The 27979-nt window shown below is 45.8% G+C and overlaps 1 protein-coding gene across 6 annotated transcripts in view; it reads left to right on the forward strand.

The window, feature by feature from the left end:
* PTPRT (protein tyrosine phosphatase receptor type T) overlaps nucleotides 1–27979 on the forward strand; it is a 932116-nt gene that overhangs the window by 696048 nt on the left and 208089 nt on the right. For all 6 annotated transcript variants that reach the window (XM_079783687.1, XM_079783689.1, XM_079783688.1 and 3 more), the window contains exons 10-11: nucleotides 2993–3194; nucleotides 4531–4633. In XM_079783687.1, the coding sequence (XP_079639813.1) occupies nucleotides 2993–3194; nucleotides 4531–4633 (305 nt within the window). The remainder of the gene's footprint in view (nucleotides 1–2992; nucleotides 3195–4530; nucleotides 4634–27979) is intronic.

The raw sequence follows: 27979 nt of genomic DNA on the forward strand, positions 1-27979 counted from the left end.
CCCTCCTGTGGTCTGGGGTTCCCAGCCACAGGCAGAGTTCTCTGAACCTGTTCCTCCTCCTGCCACTGGGGACACCTGGAGTCCACCCGCGCACTGAACCCTCACCTCCCCCATTTGCTCACCACTCTGCAGTCACACTGGGCTTTCCTCAGTTCTCAGGAGCCTTTTCCCATCCGGGCCTTTGCTCAGGCAGCTCCCTCAATCTAGAACACTCTTTCCCCTGCTCTGAATCCCTATCATCCTCGGGCATTAGTTCAGTTCTGCCCTGTGATACCCCCTGTGTTGTCTTAGTTAGGTGTTTCTCAGATGCAGACCCCTGAGACAAAGGTTTGCATTCCAGCGATTATTGAGAAGTTTAGGAGACACTAGGGGGCGGGGAAGAGAAAGGAAGGTAGCCAATGGTGGGTATGCTTCCCAGCCAGCTCCCTGTGGAGCCAGAGGAGAAGACTCCCTTGGGGAAGCCCCCTAGGGGGCTGCAGAGGCTAGAGGGGCCTGGGAAAGGCGTGACCCACCTCCTGTCCTTCCAGTGGGTGTTCACTGCCAGGCACTTCCTGCCAGCGCCTAAGCACAAAGCCCTCAAGCAAAGAGGCAGACATGTGTCGCTTGCCTGACAAGGACTGGATCTGCCCAGGCTCTGCTTGCAAAATGCCCAAATACTTCAACTCTGGGCATTTCTCCTCCTGGGCTCACTCTGCTCCAAGCAGAATCTGGCCTGTCTCCTAGACACGTGGCCTCAATTGCTACAGCGCTTCATACAAGAAAGAAAAGTTACCTCTTTCTCCGAAAACGTTGGGTACCCTGGCCAGAAAGAAAGAACTGCTTAGTTTTGAAGTGAATGGGTGCGTTCCCTTTTCTGCCTGGGTGTGGCCTTCCTGTCAAGCACAGGACATTCATGGTGGAGAACAAAGTGACATAGGTGCTGTGGAGTTGACTTACCTCGCTCTAGAAGAGAAGACCCTGAGGACGGGGTCTAACTTGCATTCATTTGGGGACCCAGCAGCACCCCGTGCAGGTCCTAGAATCCAGGGCTGTATGGGAAACATTAGTGAAGGAACACTAAGTGAATGAATGAAGGTGCCCTTCCATTGATGCAGTGTGTCTCCCGATGGGGCAGGGGGGTCCTATGTAATAAAAGCCTAATATGCTAAGTGTCGGACCATTCGTTTCACTGTTCGACCAGTCGCTATGATGTGCACTGACCAACAGGGGGCAGATGCCTCGACCAGTAGGTTAGCTTGCTGCTGGGGTCCGGCCGATCGGGACTGGGCAAGACAGGCCAGACACATACTGGAGCCCTCCCGCGGTCCCTCCCTGGCCCCAATCGTGAACCAGTGGGGTCCCACAACCTGGCCTGCACCCTCTCGCAATCTGGGACCCCTTGGGGGATGTCAGAGAGCTGGTTTTAGCCCGATCCCCGCAGGGCAGACCGAGGGACCCCACCGGTGCACGAATCCGTGCACCGGGCCTCTAGTATAGAAGAAAGAGCACAGGTTTTCGAGACTAAGGGACCTGGATGTGGTCCTGGGCCCATGACTGAATACTGAATAACCACAAGAGCGCACAGTCTGCAGCTGCATGGGCGTCTCATGTAGCTGCATGAATCTCACAGCGTAATGTTGAGCGAAAGAGGCCAGACACTGAAGAACACCCTGTGTGACTCCATTTATATAAAGTTCAACAGCAGGCAAAACAACCGTATGCCGTTAGAGGCAAGGGTACACGGTACCTTGCCACGGGTGGTGGGTAAGGATCGAAGTGGCGCGAGGGGGAAATTTGGGGTCTGGTAATGTCCTCTCTCTCAATTGGGTGCTGATTATACGACTGTGCCCAGTTAGTAAAAATTCATTGAGCTGTAGAGTTTTCTGTGTGTTTTATACTCTTATAATATATTTTAATAGAACAAACTAAATAAAATAAATAGACAAAAAAGCCTGTACTTGCCACATTCACAAATGTTTAATTTAGAAACATAAGTACTCCAAGTGTGGTCCATGGGGCCAGTGCCAGGATGGCAACCGTTTTGTTACTTTCACAGCAGGTTAAGTGCAGAACTTGAGCGTGAGCACCTAGAAACTTCTATAGTGCCTTGGCATTGCTGTGACACCCAAGTGCACGGTCAAGGGACATGTCTTCTTGCACAGAGGGTAGACCAGTCTGGCTATCGCCAGACTCACATGAAGAGTCACATGTGATGTGGTCTTTGGATTATTATGGGTGTGCAATGGATTAAGAAACTCAGAATTGGGCTTCCCCATAGATATGTTGAAAAATGCTGATTTAATGCAAGTTGTTTTGAACTGAGCCTCAGTTTCTGCATCGCTAAAATGAGAATTAAGTATCCCAATGCCCCAAGGTTGGGGGAAGACAAGCAATGTAATGCATGAGAAAATGCAGATGACGCCACCTGCAGTAGGGGCCGAGGACTGCATTTTTAACTATCTTTCCAAATAATTCTTCTTGGGATGCCTCTCTCACAGACACGCTGTCCAATGTGGTGGCCGCTAGCCACGCAGGACTATTACACTTGTGAAATGTGTCAGTACAAATGGAGAGGTGCCATGGGCAAACTACTTATGAGATGTCTAGACTTCATGTGAATACATATAGATTATATTTATTCATATTATAAAATGTGAGTATAAAATATCTCAATAACTTTCTGTAAATTACAGGTTGAAATATTTTGCATATATTAGGTTTGACAAAATATAATATTTAATATTTTTTTACTTTATTTGTATTTCAATGTGACCACTAGGAAACTAAACAGCATGTCTGTGGCGTGGTTGTGTTTCTGTGGAGCAGCGGTGGTGCAGAGCACCTGTGGTGGCTGGTTTCGAGGCTGGGTAACCTGTAAGGTGGACAGCAGCATCGAAACTCACTGACCAAACCCACATGCCTCCTCCTTTCCTCCCCTGAGGTCCCTCCACCTGAGCGCCGTCCAGCTTCTGAGCCTGGTGTTAATGGGTTTGCTTGCTCGCCTTTTGTGCAGATCAACTACAAGGCTGTTGGCTCCCTGGACCCGAGTGCCGACCTCTCCAGCCAGAGGGGGAAGGTGTTCAAGCTGCGGAATGAAACCCACCACCTCTTTGTGGGTCTGTACCCAGGGACCACCTACTCCTTCACCATCAAGGCCAGCACAGCGAAGGGCTTCGGGCCCCCCGTCACCACTAGGATCGCCACCAAAATTTCAGGTATCTCTCTCAGAAAGGGGTTGCTGCTTCGTTTTCCCCCATGCCTCATTTTCCTGGGAGTGAAAAAAGGCCAGAGCCAGCTGTCGGCGTGTGGTACTGGAGATCAAGACGATGCTGTCCCTCCTATGTTACCTCTGTAGTCTCACAAAGAAAACCCAACCCACACGCTTCCTAACACGTAAAAAGTTACACTAATTAGACCAGAGGGCACACTGCGCGATTCACCAAAAATTAGACTACACAGTTGCATTAAGTAGTACTTTATTTTTTTCATGCACATTGGCTTGTAAAAACGTGATTTATTTTTAGGAATGTTCCTTTTAGCACGGCAGGGCCCAGCAGCGGTCTTTGTGAAATGTCTGATGAATGAATGAATGTTACAAAGCCACCATGGTCCATGATTTCACCAGCCGTCTCCAGGAGGGCCCCTCCACCATCAGTCAGCACAGCATCAGGCAGAATTACCTGAGAGCCTTTTCTACAGTTTATGTTGTTTCAGAATGTCTATGCAATTCTGGTCGGCTTGCATACCTATTTTGCATAACAGACCCATGGTGTTTGTGGTCGCTTAATGTTCTCACTTCTGTTTATACCATAAGCATTTTCCATGTTGCTACATTGCTTTCATTATAATGTTCTGTCAAGCGGATGGACGTAATTTAATTAAACATTCCCCTGTGGTTGGATATATTTGGGGCTTCCATGATTTTATAAAATAACGCTTCAATAAACATGCTACAGAATAAAGTTTAATTCATCGGTTTGGATTATAACTTTGGGATTAGATTCCAGAAATTGAAATACTGAATTAAAAGGGATGTGGATTTTAATAGCTCTTAATACAAATGGCTGCCTTCCCCAGGGATCAGAGTTAGTTTCACTCCTGAGGGGTTGGGGATGAGAGAAGGAGGGTCTCATGAGAAAAAAAAAAAATCACTCATCACTATTGAAATTTACATTTTTAATGTGCTTAACAAGGTTGACTGCGCTCAGATCTTTTTGAGGACTTATATTTCCTGCATTTATCTGTTTATTCGTGTGGAACTTTTTGATTCCTGGCCACATCTCTGCCACCCTGGCTCTGCAGCTCCTTGAAGGAACCCTCAGCCTGGTTGGAGGTCAGGACCTTCTTTGCTGAAATCCTGGGATGCCATGTGACTCTCATCTAAGCTTCCCCAAACGCCCTCCTTCCAGTCATCCTGAGTGTCTTGGGGTGCCTTAAGGGGAATGAATGAATGAATGAATGCTACACAGCCAGGGTGGTCTAGGATTTCACCCCCGTGAGGGGGGCTTGGGACCTGTGCTGAGCTCCACTCTCTCTCTGTTCTCTGCCCAGCTCCATCGATGCCCGAGTATGACACAGACACCCCACTCAACGAAACGGACACGACCATCACGGTGATGCTGAAGCCTGCTCAGTCCCGGGGAGCCCCTGTCAGGTAGGAGGTGCCTTCGCCTCGAGTTCACAGCTTCCCTTCTCTGCACCAGGCACGCCTCCCACTGAGGCGTGTCACCATCATTGCCCGGGCCAGGACTGGCCAGGAGCCAGGCTTCCTGGAGGAGGAGGCTCAGCAGCCCACACCCAGTTCAGCGGGGCCCTGAGCCAGGAGCCTCTGTCTGCACAATGGGTGTTGGAACTGATTCTGAGGGAGCATGCCGAGGCAGACCTGAGGAGGCTGGGAGAGAACCTTCTGGAACACATGGACAGTCAATGTATTTAGTGGGTTGGGAGCCTGGAGACAGAGTCTCCTGCCCAGATTATCTTCCCATGTCTGACTGGCATTAATAGACAAACGGGCAGACTTGCTGAACTCTGAAACCTGCCTACTCAGAGACATGAATGGGGCCAGACCTCTGGGCTGGGCCAGCATAGGGCCTTAGCGTGCTAGGGTCCCCCATCGGGGCTTGAAGTCCGAGCCCTACTGCTGATTTCTGCAAGAGGCTGCTGGGGGTCAGGAGCATGCTTATGACCCAGGCGACGAAAGCCTCTCCGTGGCTGAGCTGTCCCAGTGCAAGGTCCTGGCGCGTGGCTACAAGGTGGGCATCTCTTTTAAACCAGCTACACTTTGCACAGAGGCAGCAGCTCCGAGCTTGCCTGCTAGCCTTTGCTCAGTGATCAAAGGACGGCATTCCCTTGAAATCAAGCAGAGTGTTGGGTGAAACAGCTTTCAATCGGGCTCAGTCCAGTTCAACAAGCATGCACTGAATACCTTAGATGCCCGGAATGGGGAGGGCCACAGAGGATAAAAACGATTCATTTTCTTAGCCATTCAACAAGTATGTATGGGGCACTCCCTCTGTGCCAGGGACTCTCTATCTGCTTAGTAGACAGCAGTGGACTACCCATGAATGACTCATGGTTGAAAGAAAGCCAGACTCTTGCTGGGGAGACAGACACATGAAAACATAATTACAACACAGAGCATGCATACGGAGACGTGCCTGGGTCATGATGAGGGCTCGGAGGGGAGAGTTCCCAGAGGAGGTGACACTGAGCTAGATCTTAAATGCTGTATGAGATTTTGCCAAAGCAGTAAGAGGATTCAGCGTGAGCAAAGGCATGGGGGACAGAAGCAGCCTGCTGGCCTGGGAGCAACCAGGAGTGGTTCTGTCTGCTTCGGCATAAAGATGAAGGCAGCAGTGGGGGGTGGCGGTGGGGCCATGTTTGAGATGCTCAGGTTTCTCTGAGGAGCCCTGGGGAGCCATATGCAGTGTGACTTTTATGAAACTGGAGACGAGGAGACCAGCCAGGAAGGAGGCTATTGGGATGGTCTAGTTATCTGTTTTCCCACCTGGATCCAACTCTACCCAGAAATTATAGGCAGTGCAGCAGATCCAATCAGTTGCCTGCAATTAGGAAGTCCCCCTCGATTCCGTGGGCTTTGAACAATGTTCTGTTCGAAGTCAGGTGAATCTTCAGACCTTGCAGCAGGCGTGTGTAGGGTTTGTGGGACACCTGAGCTGAGAACTCTCGCCTTGTCTCCTGTGCGTAGGGTGTTGCGGGACTGTCTGGCTGTGGTGAGCCCAGGCAGGTGGTGGCCCTTACACCAAATAAATAGTTACTGAGTTACTTGCTTTTATTCCTGTTACTTTCATGCAACATTGTCATGCAATTCTGTCTATACACTGAGATATTATTATCCTCCTTTTCAGATATTATTATTCTCATCCTCAGGCTCAGAAATTCCCATGAGCACACAGACAATAAGTAGGGAAGCTGAGACTGAACACAGGTCCTCCAGGTGCTAAATCACGTGTTGCACTTCGGCCACCTTTGCCTGCCTCCCTGTCACAGCTTGTGCCTCTTTCACGAAGCAGCACTGGCCATGTTTCAAAATCTTTGAAAGCTTTCCAGATGGCAAAATAGGGCCCAGAAAAGAGAAACAGTGATGGCGAACCTATGACACGCGTGTCAACACTGACACGCGTAGCCATTTCTGATGACACGCGGCCACATGCCGAGGATGAAACATTTGCTGCTCCTAAGGATGAAACATTTGCGACTAGAGTCTTGGAGTTAGTTTTTTCCTCAAAGTGACACACTACCTGAGTTATGCTCAGTTTTTTGGCGAAGTTTGACACACCAAGCTCAAAAGGTTGCCCATCACTGGTGTATCCAATGTTGCACAATCCATTAGCAGCTGACCCCACACCCAGGACTTTTACATAGTAGACCCAGGTATCCCCTTTCACGCTGCAAGCCTACAAAACTGCCTACAGAGGGACCTGGCCACCTGGCTTCCACCGTGGCTTCCTGGTGGGTGTGGATTCAGTCCACTCCCCACAGCCTTCTCTATAGGGCAATGGAAAGGATGGGAGCTTAATGACAGGGAACCTGGGTTCAGAACACTGCTGTGCAACCTTAGACAAGATACTTAATCTCTCTGAGCCTGAGTTTTGCTTATCTGGAAAGTACGGAGGGTAACGATTCCATAGAGGCTAAATAAAATATAGAAGTAAGCCACAGCAAGGCAGGCTGTCAGAGTTAGTTTCTTCGCTGGCTTTTCTGCTTCTCTTTGGAACTTAGGAAGGTCTGTTCAAAATGGATTTCGAGAAATCTATCCTGCCACAAGGTCACAGTGTTGCCTGCTTCCTTCCTATTCAAATTCCCAAAGCTTTTTGAGACCCTGATTCTATGGTGGGGATGGAAAGCCTTTGCTTTTTTCCTTAAGATCCCTAACTTCTTTACAGCACAAAGTTTCCGAAAAAACTTTTTTTTTAAATTGTACTGAGAAATAAGCAATATGGGTCCAGCAGCATAAAGTTAAATTTTGTACAGAGGACTAGAGTCCCATCCTCAGGATAAATCAGATTATATGTCCATGTGTTATGCCCAGAATTCGGGGTCCCCAAGAAAAACCACCAGGGAACCAAACGAGTCCGATGCAAAAGCAAAGAGTCTGTATTCAAGCTAGCTTGAGCTCAGTCCCACACGCACACACACTGGAGCAGCGGCGAGGTGGCGGGGGGTGGGGTGGGGGGGGAGGACGTTCGTGGCCCCGTTGATTGGTCAGGGGGCAGAGTCAGGGGTCTGGTTACACAGGGGGTACTGTGCAGCTTGCCTAATTTGGACTGAGTCTACTTCTCTACATTCCTATTGGCAGGTTTATGCAACTGTTACATTCTCGTGGTTTTCTAAGAAAAAGGAGTCATATACATAGTAACACAGGATGGAGGGTACAGTACATTTTGTGCTGTCCTGCTCTGCCCTTTCACATGAAACTCTAAAAACTCGTCAAAGTAATTAGCACCATGTTTTATTGAGCAACTACTGTGTTCCCAGAATTTAACCTTGACTAAACTAAGGGTAGGATCTTTCTGTTAGAAAGGAGGAAGCTGAAGTTCAGTCACAGAGCCCACAAGTGATGAAGCTGGGACTAGGATCCAGGCCTGCCTGACACCAGAGACCAGCAAAGGGGCCTCTGAGCAGCCCAAACAGACGTTCCTGGAAAAGCTCTTCCAGTTCCCACAGAGAGAAGCCCCGTGCACTTTCCTCTGAGCCTGCATGCTCTTAGCTTGCCCATCTATTCGGTAATCTCCTGCATCCTAAGACCACAGTAAATTGAGAGGTGGGAATGGAAGTGCCCAGGAGCAGTGAAAAATGACAGTTGGCAGGGAGCAAATAAAAACAGGAGAACTCTATAAAACTGACACGGGGACTCAAGAAATTAGGAGGTCTGCATGCTGCAGCTCCTCACGGCCACGGTTGTTCATCCATTGCTCCTGGCTCACCCCCCAAAAATGTAGCATCAGGCTCCATGTCTTCAAGTGCAAAGAACCTGCTAGCTTTCATCTAATGAGCAAGGGCTTGCTGCGTGCCTGTCCCCATAGATAAACTGTATCCTCACAACATGGCAATAGCAGTCTCCCCGGTTTGCAGTTATGGGAACTGACCCTAAGCCAACCCTCTTTCCACTAGGCCCTAGCACCTCCCTAGGAGGAAGCTGTGCATGACATATTTTGGTGACATTACCATGGGAAAAATGAAAATAAATGTCACTGCTCAGAGGGGCAATGCTTCGTGTGTGGAGAGGTCTGGCTGCATTTCTTCCCAAGGCTCTGCATCACTGAGGATGGGTACACTCCTTTTCGGATTTATTTTCAGACTGTGGCTTGGGCCTTTGCCAAAAAGGGCAAGAGACTAACCAGTGCCACCCAGCAAGTCTTTCAGGACAGCTTGCAACGGCAGCAGTGGCTCCATCACAATCGATTTCCGTCACCTTAGCTCTTTTTCACCTTGAGGTCAGGGCACTAGGATGCCCATTTGGGAGGCAGTTGACCAATAGGTCATTCAACAAATTGGGCATTTGCTGTGTCCCAGGAGCGGGAGGTATGTGGGTTATAGCAGGAAACGGGACAGGCGCACACCTGTCCTGAGGCTTAGCATCCAGTACGTGTTCCTGGGAATGGGGCAGGGCGCGGGGGGCCTTAAGCAGGGAAACAAACAAGATAATGAAACTGGACCAGCAAGACAAGGCCAGGAAGGACAGTGACTGTGTTGGTTGAGAGGAGAGGACTGGCTAGAGAGATGAGCACAGGGGGGTCCCTGTAGCGTTCCGCAGGTTGGGGAAGAGGAGAATTGAGAAAATGACAAAGGCTATGACTGCAGCACATGCAGAGCTTACTCGGTACATGGGGTCAAGGATGCCTGGGATCCTATTTCATAGTTGATAGTTCCTTTAATTTCATTGAATCATCCGATTGCCATTTACCCAGTAGGTCAGCTGGGTGGAAACACCATCTCCATTTCTGAAGATGAAGCTGTATTCTAAGGTGTTAAATGATTGGCCCAAGGTCACCAAGCTTGTTACCTGTACAGCCAAGACATGGACCCCACTTCCTGCCTTGGCATTCATTGTGCCCCTAGAAGGTTCTGTGTTTCCCATGCCTGGGACGTCGAGTGATGACTGAGTAACCATTCAGTGGGGGTGCTGGCGAGTGAACTGCCGTCAGCTCGGAAGTGAGGGGGAGCCAAAAGGATACCTCAGGGCCCTCCGCTCTGGGTTGTGTGAATGAGCCTTAACTTGAACCTCAGCATGTCTCTCTCTGAGTGGGGTCTGCCTGTCCTCAAACAGCATCACAGCTGAGCCCCAGCCCCCAGGCCTCACCAGCAGGGCTCTGCCCCTGCTCAGCACACTCCAGCCCCTGCTCAGCCCCTTGCTGCCCTTTGGGGGCCCCTTGGGTCTGACTCTGTCTGGTGGAACTGAGCAGCCCGGAGGCGAGGAGGGGAGGTGGGGAGGGAAAACTGCCCGGTGGGGCTCCCGCACCCTCCTCTCTCCAGCCAAACCACGTCGGCAGCTTGGCCTATATTTCTAATACTCCACAATAGAGATTTATTGCTTTTGCATTGCTTTCCCCAGGCCTTCAAAGATTTATTGGTTTTTAAGTGACAGAATCCCAGAATTGCTTAAAAGATCAATCAAACAGTGACTAGAATCTAATATTCAGCTCTGACTTGAACACGCCGGGCCTTCTTCCTCCACGCCCCACCTGTCATGCTGATGTATCTGTCGTAACCTTCCTCAGAAAGTAACTTGGCCATGAATTAATCACCCCTAATGCAGTCCCTGCAGTAGGGCCGGGAAGAGCCCCGGATTCTGTAGCAGACCCTCCCCTGGGTCCCCAGCTGGCTTCCTTAGAGGCACCCCTTTCTCCCCCCCCCCTCCTTCTCACCCAGTCAGTCAGGGTGCCCATCCACTCTACCTCAGACTCAGCTTGAGAATTAGCTCTTTCTTCTCTCTTCTGTCCCTCCCCTTCCCCCGCACTATCCTAGCCTGCCAGGGCGCCTTGCTGGTTTCCCTGGCAAACATTTATCATCTTTATCCACCCCCCACAAGCTTCTGGAATGGTCCTTCAGATGCACCAATTGGATCAAGTTAACTTTTCTGCTTAAAATTCTTAAATGGGTCACTGGCTTTCTACCGCATTTGAGTTCAAGCTTCTTAGCATGGAATTCAAGGCCCATCAGAATCTGGCCCTAACCCGTTTCTGGTTTTATTTCCTTTCGCTTTGCCCTCTTACCAGGCTTTGCTCAAGTGCCCTGTGTGCTTTCTTCATCATTCCTTCCTGAGCTTTTTATTGGGTTTATTTCATGTGTTGCATGTTTTCTCTGGGTTTATTTCATGTGTGTTCCTTACTAGACTCTGAGCTTCAAGAAATGGGTAGGCTTGACACTAATAGATCCCCTTTCCTGGGGACAGTGTCTGGCATTTAGTAGATACTAAAAATAAAACAAACAAAAAGACATAAGTGAGTAAATCAGCATATTTGTTTTGCACACCTGGCAGGAGCCAGGTGCTGGGACTGTGCAGGTGCACGTCACAGGCCCCGTGTCAGCTGCCCCCTAGTCTGTAGTTGCTGTCCAATGGAACCTCCTGCCGTGATGAAAATGTCCTATCTCTGTGTTGTCCAAATAGTCACCACTAACTACATGTGGCTGTTGAGCACTTAAAATATGACCGAGGAATTGATATTTTCAAGTTGTGGCTAGTGGCTACCAATTTAGATGGTGCAGGTCTTTAGGAAGAACATTCAGAAAAAGAAAAAAAATGCTGATGAGCCTGTGGACTTGGCCAGAGGTTCCTGAGAGTTCAGGTGCACAGGCATCCATCCTTAGCCTGGAGGCTCAGGGCAGGGAGAGCTTCTTGGAGGCAGTGTTGTCTGATCTGGGACCAGTGGGATGAGGGGGAATGTGCTTAGTGACGAAGGGAAGCATGTGACCCAGGAGGAAGCAGCCTATGCAAGAGCCAAGGCAGAGAAGGTGTACAGTGTGTTCATGGGACCACCGTGGGCTGCAGCAGAGAGGGGGAGAGAGTCAACGAAGCCACAGGGGCCAGGTAAAGAAGGCCTTCACTTGGTCTTTGGTCTTTGTCCTGACAGGTGTGGGGGGGACATTTGGTAGGCACATCCAGGACCATTCCCATCCTGCAGCATGGGCTCCTCCTCGGGCTCCCACTCTGTCCTGGCCACTCCTCTGGCAGGGACTTGCGTTTTCCATCTCTACCAGCCTGTGACCTCCTTGTGTGGCCCTGACTATGGCTCTTCCCGCCACAGCAGACTTGCCAGTTGGTACTTTGGGACACCTCCTGGGAGCAGATCAAATCTGATGCAGTTGACTCATGGGGCACCCCTGGGCCAGTTCCTTACTTTCTCTGAACTTCAGGCTGCTTGTTGGTAAAATGGGAATACATTACCAGGTCACAGATTGCTTTGAAGATCCAATCAGCTAAAATGTGTAAAGTACAATTGGCAGTTATTCAACTTGCTCCTTGGCATGGCCATGCTGCTGGGACAGGAGCGGCTGCCTGCCCCATAGCTGTGGGATGGGGCGCTCTTGGAGCTCTGCTGTATGCTGGAGCCTGTGTGCTGGGCTCCTCCCACACCACAGGAGCTCTGTCACATGCCAGGTGTTGGCAAGCATGTGACACATCAGGAAATGTGCAGTTATCTCCAAGGTTGTTCCCAAATCCTTGAAACAATGTTACCTTAACAATGGATCCTGAGATTTGAGCAGCTTTCACAAACACCAAACCAAGCAGACAGGGCTAGGGTGTCTCAACTGCTGAAGGACCAGCAAGATAAGGTCAGCCGTACCCTCAAGTTGGAGGAGATGGCTCCTTGGAGGGTCTGAAATCAAAACAAAGAAGATCCAGACCCCCCTCAGGAAGGGGTGGGGGAATCCACATGAGCTCCCTCAACTGAGATCTTATAAATATTGGGCACAGAGTGGGTAGACAGAAGCACACCAAGCAGGAGAGGTGAGACCAGATCCTAGGAGATGAGTCAGGTCTGTCTGTTCCCTCGTTCATTTGTTTATCAATTCATTAACTAATTAAGTCAGTAAATATCTAATTTGAATTTGAATGAACAACCATGTGCCAGACACTGCTGAGCACTGAAGATCTAGAAATGATCAAAACAGGCCCACGTGCAGCTGAAATCCTAATGGTAGAGACAGCTCTGTGCAGACGGAGCCATGGACACTGTTGATAGGCTGTTACTAGCAGCAGCCAATTCTTATTGGGTCCATGTCACCAACTCCCCTCTGCTTTCAGCTGTAGCTGAGCTGGACAGTTCCATGGATAGTTGCAAGGTCCCGCCTTTTTCTGCTTTGCCTAGGTGCTTTCTCCAAAGCCCCATGGATCTTCTTCAGTCTGAGTGGGCAGGTCAGAAGTGCAAAGGATTTAACACTGTAGGGGCAACCTTCAGTCAGTGGGGGAGGGGAGTCTAGGTATCCATGCCCTGCCTCCTGTCCTTCAGATGGACCCTTCTGAGGTTGGTGCCACACTGTTCCTTACTCATTGCCTTTAGGATTGAGCCCATTTCACAATGTGAGCCAGCTCGACAATGCACGCTTTATTGGTTCTCTTTCCTTTTACGTCTCACTCCTTCCTATAAGAGGAGGGTCAGACTCAGTCCAGGGATGAAGTCAGAGAAACTGAAAGGAGGCCAATAGGACAGCAATGGGGAGAAAACACAAGAAGAGAGGCAAGGATGAGGTTGGGAGAGAGAGCCAGAGACCACAGTCTTTGTTTTTATTCCAAAAACATTGAGGAGTCAAAAAAGAGGGACAAGAGTGGCTCAGAGAGGCCAGCTGACAGTTATGGTTGTCAGGATGAGAAATGAGGATGAACCAAGTCAGAGTAGTGGTGGTGATGGAGCTCAGACTTGAAGAAGGATGACTAGGTGGTGACTTTTCAATGGAGCTAGTGGTGGGTGTAAAGGAAAAGACATTGTCCAGGTGACTCCCAGGTTTCTGGGTTGGTCATTGGTGTGGATGATGGTGCCATTCTCTGAGCCGAGGATTACTGAGGGAGGGAAGCCCAGGAGAGGCCAATGATGGTAAAGGTGGCTTGGGAACCAGTGGGAGAGGTAGGAACCAGTTGGACAAGGACCTGATGTGTGGACAGGTGAGCACTGGGGCCTCTGAGGCACCTTCTCCAAGGCAGTTAGGACGTGTGGACTGCTTTCATGGCCTGCCTGAGGCATGGTGCACAGAGGGTGCCGCTCCAGCATGGAGGACAAGGGGCATGTCAAATAGAATACTAGTAGACAGTGTAACATGGCAAATGGCTTCTGAGGTCACTCCCCAATGAGCTTTCATGATCCCTTTGCATCTGACAGGTGCAGCTAGTTAGCACTATAGGCTCTGAAATACACAACCATGAGCTCCAGGACAGATTGGAGATCCAGCCAATCTATATATATAAAAGCCTAATATGCTAAGTGTCCCACCGTTCGTTCAACTGTTCGACAAGTCACTATAATGCGCACTGACCACCAGGGGGCAAATGCTCCGACCAGTAGGTTAGCTTGCTGCTGGGGTCCGGCTGATCAGGATGGGGCGAGATGGGGCGGACACACCCTGGAGTCCCTTCCTGGCCCGATCATGCACCAGTGGGGTCCCGTGGCCTGGCCTGCGCCCTCTCGCAATCCGGGACCTCTTGGGGGATGTCAGAGAGCCAGTTTTGGCCAATCCCCACAAGCCAGGCCGAGGGAACCCACCGGTACATGAACCCGTGCACCGGGCCTCTAGTTTTTAAAGAAATAAGAAACGTCATTGGGGAGAAAAGGGAATGATTGCCAAATTTCTTCCAGGATCCTTTTGGTAGCTGTGAAGCCCAGAGTGAGAGCGCATGAAACAATCACAAAAGGGTTTTGCTGGTCCGTGGAGCTGCAGCGTGCAAAACTGGCATCATTACCATCTGGTTCTCAGACAGCAGCCTCCGATGGTGTGCAGTTAGGATGGGCAAGTGAAACTCTGGAGGGCTTATTGACGTGGGGTGGCCTGGGGAGTTCATGAGTCCCTGACCACGTGGGGAGAGAGGAGAAACTGAGATTACATTTAGATGCTCTTTCTCTAAACGTCATTGATTTCGCTTAGTTCCTGGCTCTCTGGGCCACCTTTTCTGGAGCCTGAAGACGAGGAGCGGAATGCACTGCACTTTGGAGTTGGGGGATGGGCAAGGAGACTTAGCTCTGGAAGTCATACCGCTTGTCGCCATGCCTGAAAGTGTGCTGGGACTTCATCGCACCGGGTTGGAAAAGAGGAGGAGCCAGATACAGAAAGAAATGACCAGCAATGAGGAATAATGGGATAAATACGGCTGCAGAGCTATTCTCTGTGGGGCTGTTCCACAGTGTACATACAGCGACTAAGGGGCCATGTAACTATGATTAATGGGACAGAGAAGTACCACCAGTGAAACTAACCAAGGAGACAGGGTCAGTCTGGTGAGGGTGGTACAGAACCACAATCCGATTATCCAGGCAAAGAAAAGGAAAGAAGGGTGACACCCAAATAATTTAGGTGGCTTTGCATCCACATCTGCTCATCCTAATTGCATTGCAGGTCTCCTTTTATCAGCCCCCCCAAACAACCCAGCTTAGCAATATTGGCTCTGGTGTTGACGGATTCTGGATTATAGTCCTTAAGCTCAAACCAAGGAAGAAGAGCAGGTGTTTCAGGAAGAATATTTTAAAGGGAGCAGGAGCAGTTGCTGGAACATGAAGAGGGAAGAGTGTTCTATTTTGGACCGTCTGCCATCTGGAGAGATGGAGACGAGACTGCTGCTGGCATGAAGGAAAGCAGAGTGTGGTCGTCATGTTCACCTCCTACCACAGGGACTATTTAAATCCCAAAAGGCTGGGGTGCTGGGGAGGCATCTGAGCAGGGGCTTGAGAATTGGGATTCGCATTCAGGGGGTGTTTGAGTGAACGACCTCGTCCAGGGAGAATGTGTATGAGAAGAGATGAGGGACAAGACAGAGATCTGCGCCACTCCAGGAACCACACAGGCGGAGCAGGTGTGGCCAGAGCGGTAGAAGAAAATCAAAGCAGAGTTCAAGCATGAAAGCCAAAAGAAGAATCATTTTTTAAAAAGAAAGATGGTCAACATTGTGCAGTTTCATTTTCTCCAAGAACTGTGAGCAGGCCTTACCATCAAAGAGAGACACACAAGTTGATGCAGGGCCACGGGAAAACAAAGCTGATGGTGTCAGCAAAGCTTGGACATGGAGCATAGAGTCCAAGCTTGACCTAAAAAGCCTGTGGAGGTAGAGGTGCAGATAACAGAGATATTGAGGGCCAGACGACCTCGATACTGTTGAAAACTCGCATACAGGGGTACGAAGTGGGGAGAGGCTACAGAGACCGGAAGAGGGATTCGGAAAGTAAGATGATCGAAGGGGAGACTTCAGGAATGGAACCCTGCTATGGGATACTATGGCCGCGGGTGTGACTGTGTGGGCAGTGATGGTGGATGGATGGTAATGGCTTCACGGTGAAGGTCACCAAAGCCAAGTGTGTCAAGGAAAACAGAGGCCAGGCTATGGATGGAAGGACAGTCTAAGTAGCTAGTTCTTATAATGCTAATCCTCTCCCCCTGGGCAGCTGGTGAAATCCTTTGCACGAGCCACAGTGTCTCTGCAAGATGCCTTCTCCTGGGTCTCACTTTTTCCCAACGTTTTTTCTGCTGACTTTTGCTTCTCATGATGCCCCGGGCCTTGTGACAGTTGGCATCACTGCTTTGCCTCAGATCCTGCATAGCTGACAACCGATGGCTCTCCCTCTCTGGGTCTGCAACCGCCCAAAGGTCAGACTTTGCATTGGGAACTCCATCAGCACATTTCAATTGCCTGATCCATTGATGTGCTCCTGAGCCAGTGCATCCAAGGAGGTTGGCTCTCCTGCAGAAGCCTTCTGCACAAAGCTGGCTCCCGCTGGCTGCAGCCGCTCAGAGGGATGCCTCCTCTGGGCAGCGGTGAGAGAAGTGATCCTGAAAGCCCTGGCTTTTTAGTAGGAAAAGAACAGCTTGAAGTTTAAAATCTCCACCACTAGGCAGAAGACATGGGTGCTTAACCCCCTTTCACAACACAATGTATTCTCTTCTTTTCCAGTACATGTAGGCTCACTATGCAATTTATAAAGATTATAAACGTTATAAGGGCGTATTCATGGCCAGGGCAAGGGGCAGCAGCCCCAGTAACACAAGCAGTATTCAAGGGCAAGACCTTAGACCTACGCTGTCTAATGCTCCATCCAGAGCTACATGGGATATTTAAATTAATTAAAACTGAATTAGATTATAGCTTCAATTCATTAGTTGTACTGTCCACATTTCAAGTACTAAGTAGCCCTGTGTGGCTAGTGGGTACCCTACTGAGCAGCATCTCCACCATCCCAGAGGACTCTGTTTTATTCCACTGCTCCAGGCCCACGGAGGGCTGGTAAAAAGCGGGCAAGGCCCACGTTTGGTTTCAGAGACGCCATGAATGTAGGCTTTTGAGACCCCGGTTAAAAAGCCAGGGATCCTGTTATGAGAAATAAGAACGATAATGGGGGCTTAGACACAGGCATAAAAGGTAAGTCCCCACAGCCAGAGAGGGACCTATGGTTGAGCTGACTTGCTGCTGAGACGCTGGTCTCCTCCACTAGACTTCCCAAATTCCATTGCTGCACCTCGCTGGGATGAAGTCTGGGAAATAGGTGTCCCCCGAGTTTTCACACCTCAGTGAATATCACTTGGGGAGCTAGGAGAACTGCAGATTCCTACTCAGCCCAGGGGAAATGGGACGGGGCCTGAGAATCTGCATGTCGAACAAGCTCCCAGACAACGCCCGCCCTGCTGGGCTTGAACCACAGCTTGAGCACTAACCAGGGCTAGTCTGTAGGTGGCCTCGGGGCTGGGGAGGGAGCCTGTGCAGGGAACCAGGTATTTTCTTTCCGTGGTGCCAATGTTGACACGTTCTCCTTCTCAAGGTTTGGAGAAGCGATTGTTTTGCATTTCATTGTGGAGCTTCCCCTGTTGGTTTTACAGCTTTTGAAACCCTGGTGTTTCTTTTGGTATGTGTTTCAGAAGGGAGATAATCAGCGTTAGCTCATAAGAGCTGAACTCAGATCTCTGCCACCCCCTTCTTCTATCCTTGTCCACATGGGGGCCAAAAACACACCCCTATGTTCTGATGATGACGACAAGGACTGGCGCCTGTAATAATCCGTGCTGTGTTGTTGCATGCTGATAGCATATCTGAATATATCACTTCTATGCAGATGTGGGGCTTAGGGAGGAGATGGGTGTTTGGTGAGCCTGAGCAGCAGGATCCGAACAGATCTGTATTCTCCTGTGGAAGGGTAGTGCATTCTGGGAGCACCAAATCCATTTCCTACTTTCACGCTATAAGAAGTCTCATATTTTCTAAAAATCAGACAAAATCTATTGAGTGCCCAAATGCTGCAGCAATATGGGCACGTCACTCAGCAGGGTTGGAATCTGTAGGCATTGTCCCCCGGGCCAGTTTTGATTATGTTCTTTCTCCTTTTATTGCAGTCAGCAAATCTGAATTTGCTATTGTGGGGAGAGCAGGAAGACGAGGGGGGAAGAAATGAAGGTTTTTAACCTTCAGAAAGTTCAGAGGTTCAGTCTGAATAAGCACAAAAAACTTTCTGTGTGCCTCCGAATTCCTTGAATTTGCAGAACTGCACAGAATCCCAAGAGAACTACCTTGCACATAGGATGCAGGGCCTGCTTTGTAGCTAAAAGGCAGAGGAGAAATGGTGAGAGAGGAGCAGAATTAGAGTAAGTGAGAAGAGGAATCAATGGGGGAAAAAAGGAGCTTGGTCCCCATCCAGGCTAAGTTTCAGCCTATTGTTCAGTTTCTTCGCTTCAAAGCCATCTGCTCGCAGATAACGTCTCCCCTGCCAGGACACCCTGTTCCTGCTTAATTGAAATTAGTTTCCAAGAATAGTTGTCTAAAGCAGTTTCCAATGGTGGCAATGTTTTGAAAGTCACAATAGGAGTTGAAGCTTTGGGATGCAGATTCCACACATGAGCCAGATGTTCAAGGGCATCACAGGGTCTACAACAGCCTTTACATTCCCAAAGCCAGGGGGGCGCTCATTGACCTCTGCAGCCCACAAAGGGCCCTGAATCTGGCACCGTCTCACCACCAGGGACCTGCGGTACCGCAAGGGCGACAGGAAACAATCATGCGCATTGAGGTTTAGAGCGACGTGTTCCCCGGGTTTAATTATACCCCAGGTATATAAATTACAGAAACATGTTAATGCTCCCATGATTAAAATTATAGAGTGTCTAATTGAAAAAGCATAAACTGAATTGAAGAATTCCTAATTATAGTTTGCCTTGAGGTGTTCATTTCCTCCATAGCGAATGCATAATTTCTTGGAACCTGCAAAGGTGGCCCCTTGCATCAGCACGTGGGCTGCAGGCAGATGGGGTAAGGCTGTCATGTTTCAGTTCAGGAAGCCGACCGGGGTACGCTTGGTTCAGTGGGAGAATCTTGGGAGGGAGCTCAGGAAGGGGTGGCAGTGGTAAGGCCGCCAAAGCAAGGTTCCCCCCCGCAGTGGACACTGGGACAAAGGACAGATGGGGGACCCTTAGAAAACTTTTCCACCTGCCTTTCTCTTCCCTCTTCAAAGTCTCGATTTTCATCCCAGTTGGTTTTGGTAAATGCTGTGCCTGTAACACAATGGTCTTCAAAGTTTGGTCGTGAACCAACAGTATTACCTGAGAATTTGTTAGGAGTGTACATACCCAGGCCCCCACCCCTCGACCTGCTGCATCGGAACTCTGGTGGGGGGCGGGGGACCTGGCAATCTGAGCTTTCACGTGGCCTCCCAGAGGCTCTGGTGAATGAAGAGGTTGAGAAGCACGATTCTAAGAAGTGGGTGGTAGACTCCCATGGTCACATCCAGAGATTCAAGAGCCTGACTTGCCCAACACATATTATCTTTGAGAGCTATAGGCCTTGTCTATAGGTTCTGATGGAGACTCTAGTGCATGACATCATACATTTCGTTCATGGTTGTCATAGTTTTTATCGATATCTTTGTCGACAAATGGGTTTGCTAAGCCTTGTCGGGCTGGAGGCTGGGCTACTGCTGAGGATGCCTTCGGAGAGCCCGGGCTTTGCTGATGCCGGGTCTGACTGTAGAATGAGGGAGGGGGCTCCTACATATCAGTAATAATTGCTATTAATGGCATAGATTGTGAGTACGTATGCTCCTGAATAGTGATGTGAATTCTAAGTGTAAAAGGCCACAGCTAAAAAACAAACAAACAAACAAAAAAACTCCCCTTCCATAGTGACCCAAGCATCTGTGAGCCACCCACAGAGACTCTGGGGCGAGAGGAAGTTGCCCTAAAACACACTATAGCTGCATCTCCTCTGCTCAGATACCTTGTCTTTCTCAGGTTTCTGTTTCCTAGTCTGAACACATCAGAGACTGTGTGTGTGTGTGTGTGTGTGTGTGTGTGTGTGTGTGTGTGTGGTAGGTTATAGCCAATTCATAGCCGTCTGAATGATAAACTTATGGTCTTGGTTCATAGCATTCCATCAGGTTTTTTTTGCATAATTCTTAACCATTCCCATATGGTTGAAAATTTAGGTCATTTCCAGTTATTTGTTGTTATGAATAACCCAGCAATAAACATATTTATTCATGTTTTTCTTTTGGTACTATATCTTGAAATAGGAAAAATCCCCAGGAGTGGAATTACTGAAATGAATAAAATGGAACTAAAATGTATTGAGTGCCTACTCTTATATGCCAGATGCTGACAGCCAATTCATATATATTAACCTTTTTCATTCTTTAATTAAAAAATCTCCAAGTAACCAGGGCACATAGTTGGGAAATCAAATAGTCAAATCATTCCTTGCTTCACCTTTTTCAACTCCCCCGTCCTGTGGCCCAGGGGCAACTGCATTGAAATTCTTTGCTATTTCTCCTGGGAATTGGCAATGTCACTACATAATGTGCTATTTTAAAGTTATTGATTACAGACATTATCTGTTTACATCCTGCTATTACAGATGAGACTTTGGCTGTTTTAAATCATCCAATGCCTTCCTTTCAGCTTCCCGGCGTAGTTATGCCACTATTTTTAGTGAAATAAATACAGAGTGGCTAATTTTGTAATTCTATAAAAGCAGGTCACTTCAGTGCCAAGTGGGATACTATTTTTGTTGTAGTATTGTATAATTAACTTAAAGCTTACTATGTACTAGACACTATTTTAAGTCCTTTACATATGTTAACTCCATTAGTTCTCAAAACCCTGTAAGGAAAGAACAAGTCTCATCCCTGTTTTAAGATGGGGAAACCGAAGAACGGAAAAGTGAAGTAACTTAACCTGAGTTCATGCAGCTTGCAGTTGCTGATCTAGGATTTGAACAGAGCAGTCTGGCTCCACAGTCTGAACTGTTCACCATTATGCTATCCTACCTTTTAGTTTCTTATACTATTCATACATTGTTTCACCCACAGAGCACTATCATTTCAGTTTGACTGCTAAATACTCTTTTTTTTTTCATTTTCTTTCTCTTCTTTTGGTCTTTCCACCCTGTTTTCTAGACAAATACCAATCCTTGTCTAGCATTTATTTAAAATTTTAGCAATCATAAATTTTCCTTTAAAAAAACCATTTACTGTTCTGTAAATGTTTCCTTTTTTCCTCATAGCATCACTCTTGTTTATAGAGGCAATCATTTCTCTAACTTTTCTGAGGATCCTATGTTGACTAGGGGAGAGGGGGATGGGAGGGAGGGAAGAAGAGAGATTTTTCTGACTCTTGTATTATCTCTATTTTCTCTGGAGTCACTTTTCCACATGTGAATTGACTTCTCTCTTTCATGGTGCAGTGTTTCTCCCCTAACCCAGGGAGCCTCGGTAGTCAATATTTAAAAGTAAGGTGTTGTGAAAGGGGTATGAAGGCACTCCAACTCTTCGAAGATGAAACCTCCTATCTGCTGCCTGAGCAGAAGTGAATAGACACGTGGAGTCCCAGGTTCAAGAATTCGATTTTTTTCATGTACAGATTTTTTATCGGCACCCCTGTTTTCAGCCTCACATTTCACCCACACACTCTCCAAACTTCATCCCTCCCAGATCAGAGTCTTAAGCGAGATCCATTAGGCAAGTCAACTCCCCTTGTTCACACCGCTTTACCACTTAGTTTTCTTTATCTTGCTAGACCAGATTCCTCTCCTCTGACCACGTTTAGTCTTCCAGAATTTTTTTGAAACTTCTCATCTACTAATGGCCCTTTACATGTTCTCTTTTTTCTTTATGGATTTTTATGCCTTTTTAAATCTTTTACTGTCATTTTAGTGGGGTCTCAGCAGAGACAGGAGATAAATGGAGTGCATTGAATCTTCCACTTTTGACTAGATGTTCACTTACATTATTATCTAAGTCAGTTCTCACAATAATCATTTATGGAGACATTATTATTGTCTTCAGATTTTCAAATGTGATTTAAATATTTAAAAGAAGGTCCCACAGCTAGTAAAGTTTCAGAGCCAAAATTTCTAGTTTAATGCAGATTTTATTTATTTTTATTTTTTCACAGGATATTTTTATTGGTTTTTCAAGAAGTATTTAATATTTTAAGGCTTCAGCTTACAAACAAAACAATATCTTGATTTTTTTTGTCAACATGAAAATGCTCATTTTCTTGCAAACCAGTTTCTGGACTGGGGGATTTTATAGTCAAACCCAGCTCTGACATACAACCTCTATCCGAACTATAGCACAGTTTGCACCTATGTTAACACTATAGAATCTATACTCTTTGTATTCCTACGTCATAAAAGTGTTTATGAACCTTAAAAGCCATTGCAAATTATTTCCCCAATTTGATGCATCGATTTGTATTATCTGGAATTATACAATCTCACCAGCTTCACCACAGCTTCCCGGAGAGGCCTGTTATCATTTACGTTTACTTCGATAACCTAATGGATTTTAAATGGAAGCATATTATCATTTTGATTTGCATTTCTTGGCTTACTGGCAAGGCAGAATTTTCCCATATATTTTTATACTATTGAAGTCTCTTTTTTGTAAGTTGTCTTTCCCCATTTTTTAAGCATCCTTTTCCCATTTACCAATGGCAGCAGTTCTCAACCAGAATTCATCCCTCCCCCAGGGGCACTGTCTAGAGATAGTTTGGGTTGTTACAACTTGGAAATGGGGGTGGCTGTTGGCATCTAGCCAGCAAGTAGAGGTCAGGGATCCTGCTAGGCACCCTACAATGTACAGGACAGACCCATCACCAAGATTATCCAGCCAAATGCCAGTAGTACCAAGATTGAGAAGCCCTAACTTATATCTTCATAGCCTTTATTTATGTATTTATTTATTTATACATGATTAGATCAAAGATTCTTAATCTTTTCAGGCACAAGACCCCATTACATTATTAACAAATAATGAAGATCCCTAAGAGCTTTTTTGTTCATGTGCGTTTTGTCATCGACATTTATAGTATTAGACATTAAAACTACATTTAGAAAATATTATAATTCATTTAATAATAATAAATCCATTACACATTAATATAAATATAAAAGCCCTTGGAAGGGCTTTTTGAGGATAATTTTTCAAAACAATAAAATTAGAGAGAAGAGGTGCATTGTTTCACATTTTTGCAAATATGTTCAATGTTTAGCTTCATAGAAGACAATTGGATGTTCATATCTGTTGTCATGATTTGATTTCGTTGAAATATGTGAAGGAAGTCCAGCTTCACACAGGTGTGTAATTAGAAAAAAAAAGAGCAGCATTCAATAGCCTTTCAATGTAACTGTAGATATTCTTCTTTGATGTTGCACCAAAACTCAGAGTGGCGGTTTCCTAAAATTGAGTTGCAAGGAAACCATATTAGTGAACTTTTCACATTGTTACATTAAAATATATCAGTGTTACTGCCCTTCGAATAGATATTTTATCCTTGATTTTTATCCTGACATGCATTCCTCATTTGAAAAAAAAATTCATTGAATTATAAAAATCTTCCAAATGCTGACACATTTTATGATATAACATCAAAATATCACATTTGCTAACTTCACCACCAATCTCATCCATAAAGTTTTAAGTATTGGGAACCTATCAAATTTACAGTGACAGATAAGTTTCTCAAATTCTAATTTTCCCTTGAAAGCTCAATTATGAACAAATACTCTGTTTTCTTACAGTGACATGTAAACTTCATTTACTTTAGAGGAAATGTTTACCAAATAGCCAAAGTGAAAAACCACGAAGTATCCATCATTCTCACAAAAAAAGAAAAGAAAAATGGTCCTTCATTAAAAATGTGACTAGTTTAGCATGCAACTCAAACAATCACAGGGATATTTTTCCTTAAGAAACCATAGTGCTTCATTCAGTAAGCAGGAGGCATGCTATATGCATACTTCCCATTGTGTCACACGAATATTAAAAGGACATGAACGCAAGGCTTGAAATTAACACTTTTTACTGCATTCTTGTTTTTTATAGCAAGTTGTTATATGCTGGTGAAGAATACAATGACAAACGGTTGGGTGGCCACTGCCTTGAATCATGCTAAGCAGTTGTACCCCTATTATTGCATTTGCAAGTATCAACACAGTGAAAAAAGGCAAAGGAAGTCTTAGCATACTATTAACATCGTTACGATGTTGCAGAATTACTAAAAGGGTCTTGGGGACCTCCAGAGGTTCATGGGCCACACCTTAAGAACTGCTAGATTAGATGATGATATGGTGCCCAAAGGTCTCCGATTCATATCACAAATTCAGGGCAAGCCTCCCACAGGAGGATCCCTGAAACTTGGAGTTTATAGAAAACGCTTGGTGAGCTTTTTCAAAGTTCTTATTTCCAAGCCCACATTCAGAGAGTCGCAGGGGCTCGAATTCACAGCTGATTCTGTGTCAGATGAAGACCTGGCTCCTTCAATTCTCTACACATCGGTGGTGATTGTCACCTCCCAGCATTCCTACAAATAACCTCATCTTGGCCTACTTGTTCCCACAGGAGAAATATTTTAATTAGTGTTATAATTCTTCTGTAGCATTTATTTGACCTATCTGGCACTGTTATGCCAGTTATTATGGCTAATTTAATGGTTCATTAATAATCATTTCTTTTACCTTTTTAGAGCTTGGAAGGGCTTTTTGAGGATAATTGATTTTAGATGGTCTGACAGAAAAGTACTCGAGGATTTTCACCCGGACACTTTCCTTCCCTTAAGCAAATGTCTTTGTCGTGTGTAGAGACATCCAAGGCCACCCTGTTGATTGTTCTAAAGACAGTCCGTCTCTGCAGCATCTTCCTCTGTGAAAGCATCACAGTGGGTTTTAATTGTGAACTTTGGAGCCTGAATCCCTAGTGAAGCTAGCCTTGTTCAACTTTCTCTCTTTTCTTTGCTCCTCTCACAATATAAGGTGACTTTAGAAAACAACAATGACATTTCAACCAAGAAAACTTGGCAGGAGGGTAAAAGGGGGTTGCTTCCCAGGACATCTGAGGAAGGCGGCAGTGTTGGGAGGCCTGGGGTGAGGAAAACAGCCTGGCTCTCCACTGAGAAACATAAAATGCTCCGAATGTTTATTAAAACACAAAAAAAGGAAGATGTTCACTTCCCTAAAGTGTTCTATTTCACTTTATTGCTTTTCAAAATTTACTGCATAAGTGAGTGAACCTGATTTAAAATACATATTCTGATGTGGGAGATCTGGGATGGGACCTGAGAGCCTGCATTTCCAGCAGACACCTAGGTGGTGAGGATGCTCTGGCTCCTGGACCCCTGAGTAGCGAGGTCTTCCAGCGTTCTGCTTCTCCTAGCTGCTGTAGATGGCCACCCTTGGCTGTAAACACTCTTTACTACTTAAGTCTATGTAAACTGTTTTAAAGTTATTCTTTAAATGAGCTATCACCGTTAGCTAATGGGAGCTATTGGTCAATGGTCACTGTAAACTAAATCAACTCTCCTTCATATATTGCTGGAATATATATATATATATATGTATATATATGTATATATATGTATATATATGGTATGTGTTTATATATGGTATGTATAACTGGAGCCAGAGAGGAAGGGAGAGGGAGAGAGTGATAGAAACATCAATAATGAAAGAAGCCTCCTGCATTCCCCACACTGGGGATCAAGCCAACAACCCGGGTATGTGCCCTGACCAGGAATTGAGCTGTGACCTCCTGGTTCATAGGTCAACGCTCAACCACACCAGCCAGGCTATTGCTGGATTCTTGATCAATTGAAATGGCACTATTCAACATGAACTTGGAAAATCACACTGAAAGAGAGTGAACCTATTAGTTCAAGTCTACTATTTTTCAGCAAAAGTAAACAGATTTTTTTCATGTAAATGATACCCATTGCTACCTTGTTAAAATGGTTTCTTGCTAATATTAAGCTTGTGCTATCTTTTTCCCATTATGTTTACTAAGTGGATTTTGCTGTTTTTTAGGGAAACTGTCTGTGTGTGCGTGTGTGTGTGTGTGTGTGCATATTGTGCCTATTCAATCTATTAGAACCTCTTGTGAGTTTCATTAAATTTTATTGTCTTAGTTTACCAGTCTAACAATCACATCATCTGCAAATAATGATAATTTTGTGTCCTTGTTTTTCATTGCTATAGCTCTTATTTTGGTTTTATTTTTTTGTTGTGTTTGGTAGGGTTTTCTGAGAAATGTTGCCAAATAATGTTGACAGTCGACCAGTTTGTGTTATTCCCAACCTCAAAGACGAGCCCTCTAGTAAATTTCCCCTGTGTGTGATGTTGCTTGTGGGTTTGAAATAGGTGTTTTAAAACATGATAAGGAATAATATCTCTATTCTTCCACTTATCTTCATGACTCTTAAAGTCTGCCCTAGCCAATTTGGCTCAGTGGATAGAGCATCGGCCTGTGGAGCAAAGGGTCCCAGATTCTATTCCAGTCAAGGACACATACCTTGGTTGCAGACTCCTCCGTGGCCCAGGCCCTGATTGGGTGCATGCAGGAGGCAACCAATCGATGTGTTTCTCTCACATCGATATTTCTCTATCTTTCCCTCTCTATTCCACTCTCCCTAAGAAATCAATGGAAAAATATCCTCAGGTGAGGATTAACAACAACAACAAAAATCAGAAACAGGCCCAGCCAGGAGTGGCTCAGTGGTTGAGCAATCTCCAGTAAAGAGCAGGTAGGAGGCAGCTAATCAATGATTCTCTCGCATCATTGATGTTTCTGTCTCTCTCCCTCCCTCCCCCTTTCTCTCTCTGAAATAAATTTAAAATTTTTTTTTAAAAAATCAGAAACAAGTGTTCAATTTTATCAAATACATGTTTATATAATCATCTCTTTCTATAAGCATATTGTTTTTTACTTGTACTTATTTATGTGTTATTTTCCCAGATTTTCTATACTTAAATCTATCTCAGTTCCTAAGGAAAATGACCTGCTTATGGGGAACCAATTTAATGGTATATTAGAGGAACAAATTGCAACAATTTGAGATGCTTTTTCTCTTTTTCTGTCTTATGCAATTATTTATATAACATGGGAATTATCAATTGTTGAAAGATTGAAAGAACTCATTGGAAAAGCCATCTGGCTCCAGTATTGTTTACTCTGATTTTCGTTTTATGGAATGCTTAAGTAATTTATTGTCATCCTTTTTGTTTAATAACAAAGCCTTCTCAGATTCTGAAAACAGGTTTGGTCCTACCCCATAAGCATTACACATCATTGTTCTCATCAAAATAGTTTCTAAAGAGTATGAAATTGTGGTTTGATTTCCTATTTGACCATGAGAGTTACTTAGGAAGATTCTTATTTTCCCAGTTGGAAGTTTTTATTTGATTAGAATTTTGGTTTAATAATTCCTTGTTCTATTCTATCTCATTACACAGAGAAGATATAGTGTATAGTTTTACTTGCACAGAGACATTATTGATTTTGATGTAGGCCCCTTGTTATTTTTATCCTCCATACCAAATATCAAAATATCGATTCCTCTCTGTCATATCATCTGGGAGGAGTAGCTTTTCTAATTTGTTGTTTTATTTTTTATTCTTGTATTCAGACATTTCAAATTTATACACAGGCACATTTCTTCCTTTTTTTAAAGTCGTTCTATTGTGAAAACTTAAACTGTGTTTTCCCATTCAAGATTTTTTAAAATTGTAAACCTACAGGAAGTTGCAAGAATAGTACAATAAACATCCACACACTCTTGCCTCAGATTCATCAGTTGTAAACATTTTTGTCATATTTACTTTCTCTCTTTTTCCTATCTCTCAAATGGTTGCTAGGTTAGTTGTAGTAATCATGGCACTTTAAGACTTCTAGTTTGTATCTCATGAGAAAACGGTCAATCTCTTATACAGCCACAATGCAATCAACACACTCAAGAAATTTAGAATTGATATAATACTAGTATCTCACATATAGCTCATATTCAGATTTCCAATTTCCTATAAGGCTTTTTA

Source organism: Cnephaeus nilssonii (genome assembly GCF_951640355.1).
Source record: "Cnephaeus nilssonii genome assembly, chromosome: 11".
NCBI classification, from domain to species: Eukaryota; Metazoa; Chordata; class Mammalia; order Chiroptera; family Vespertilionidae; genus Cnephaeus; species Cnephaeus nilssonii.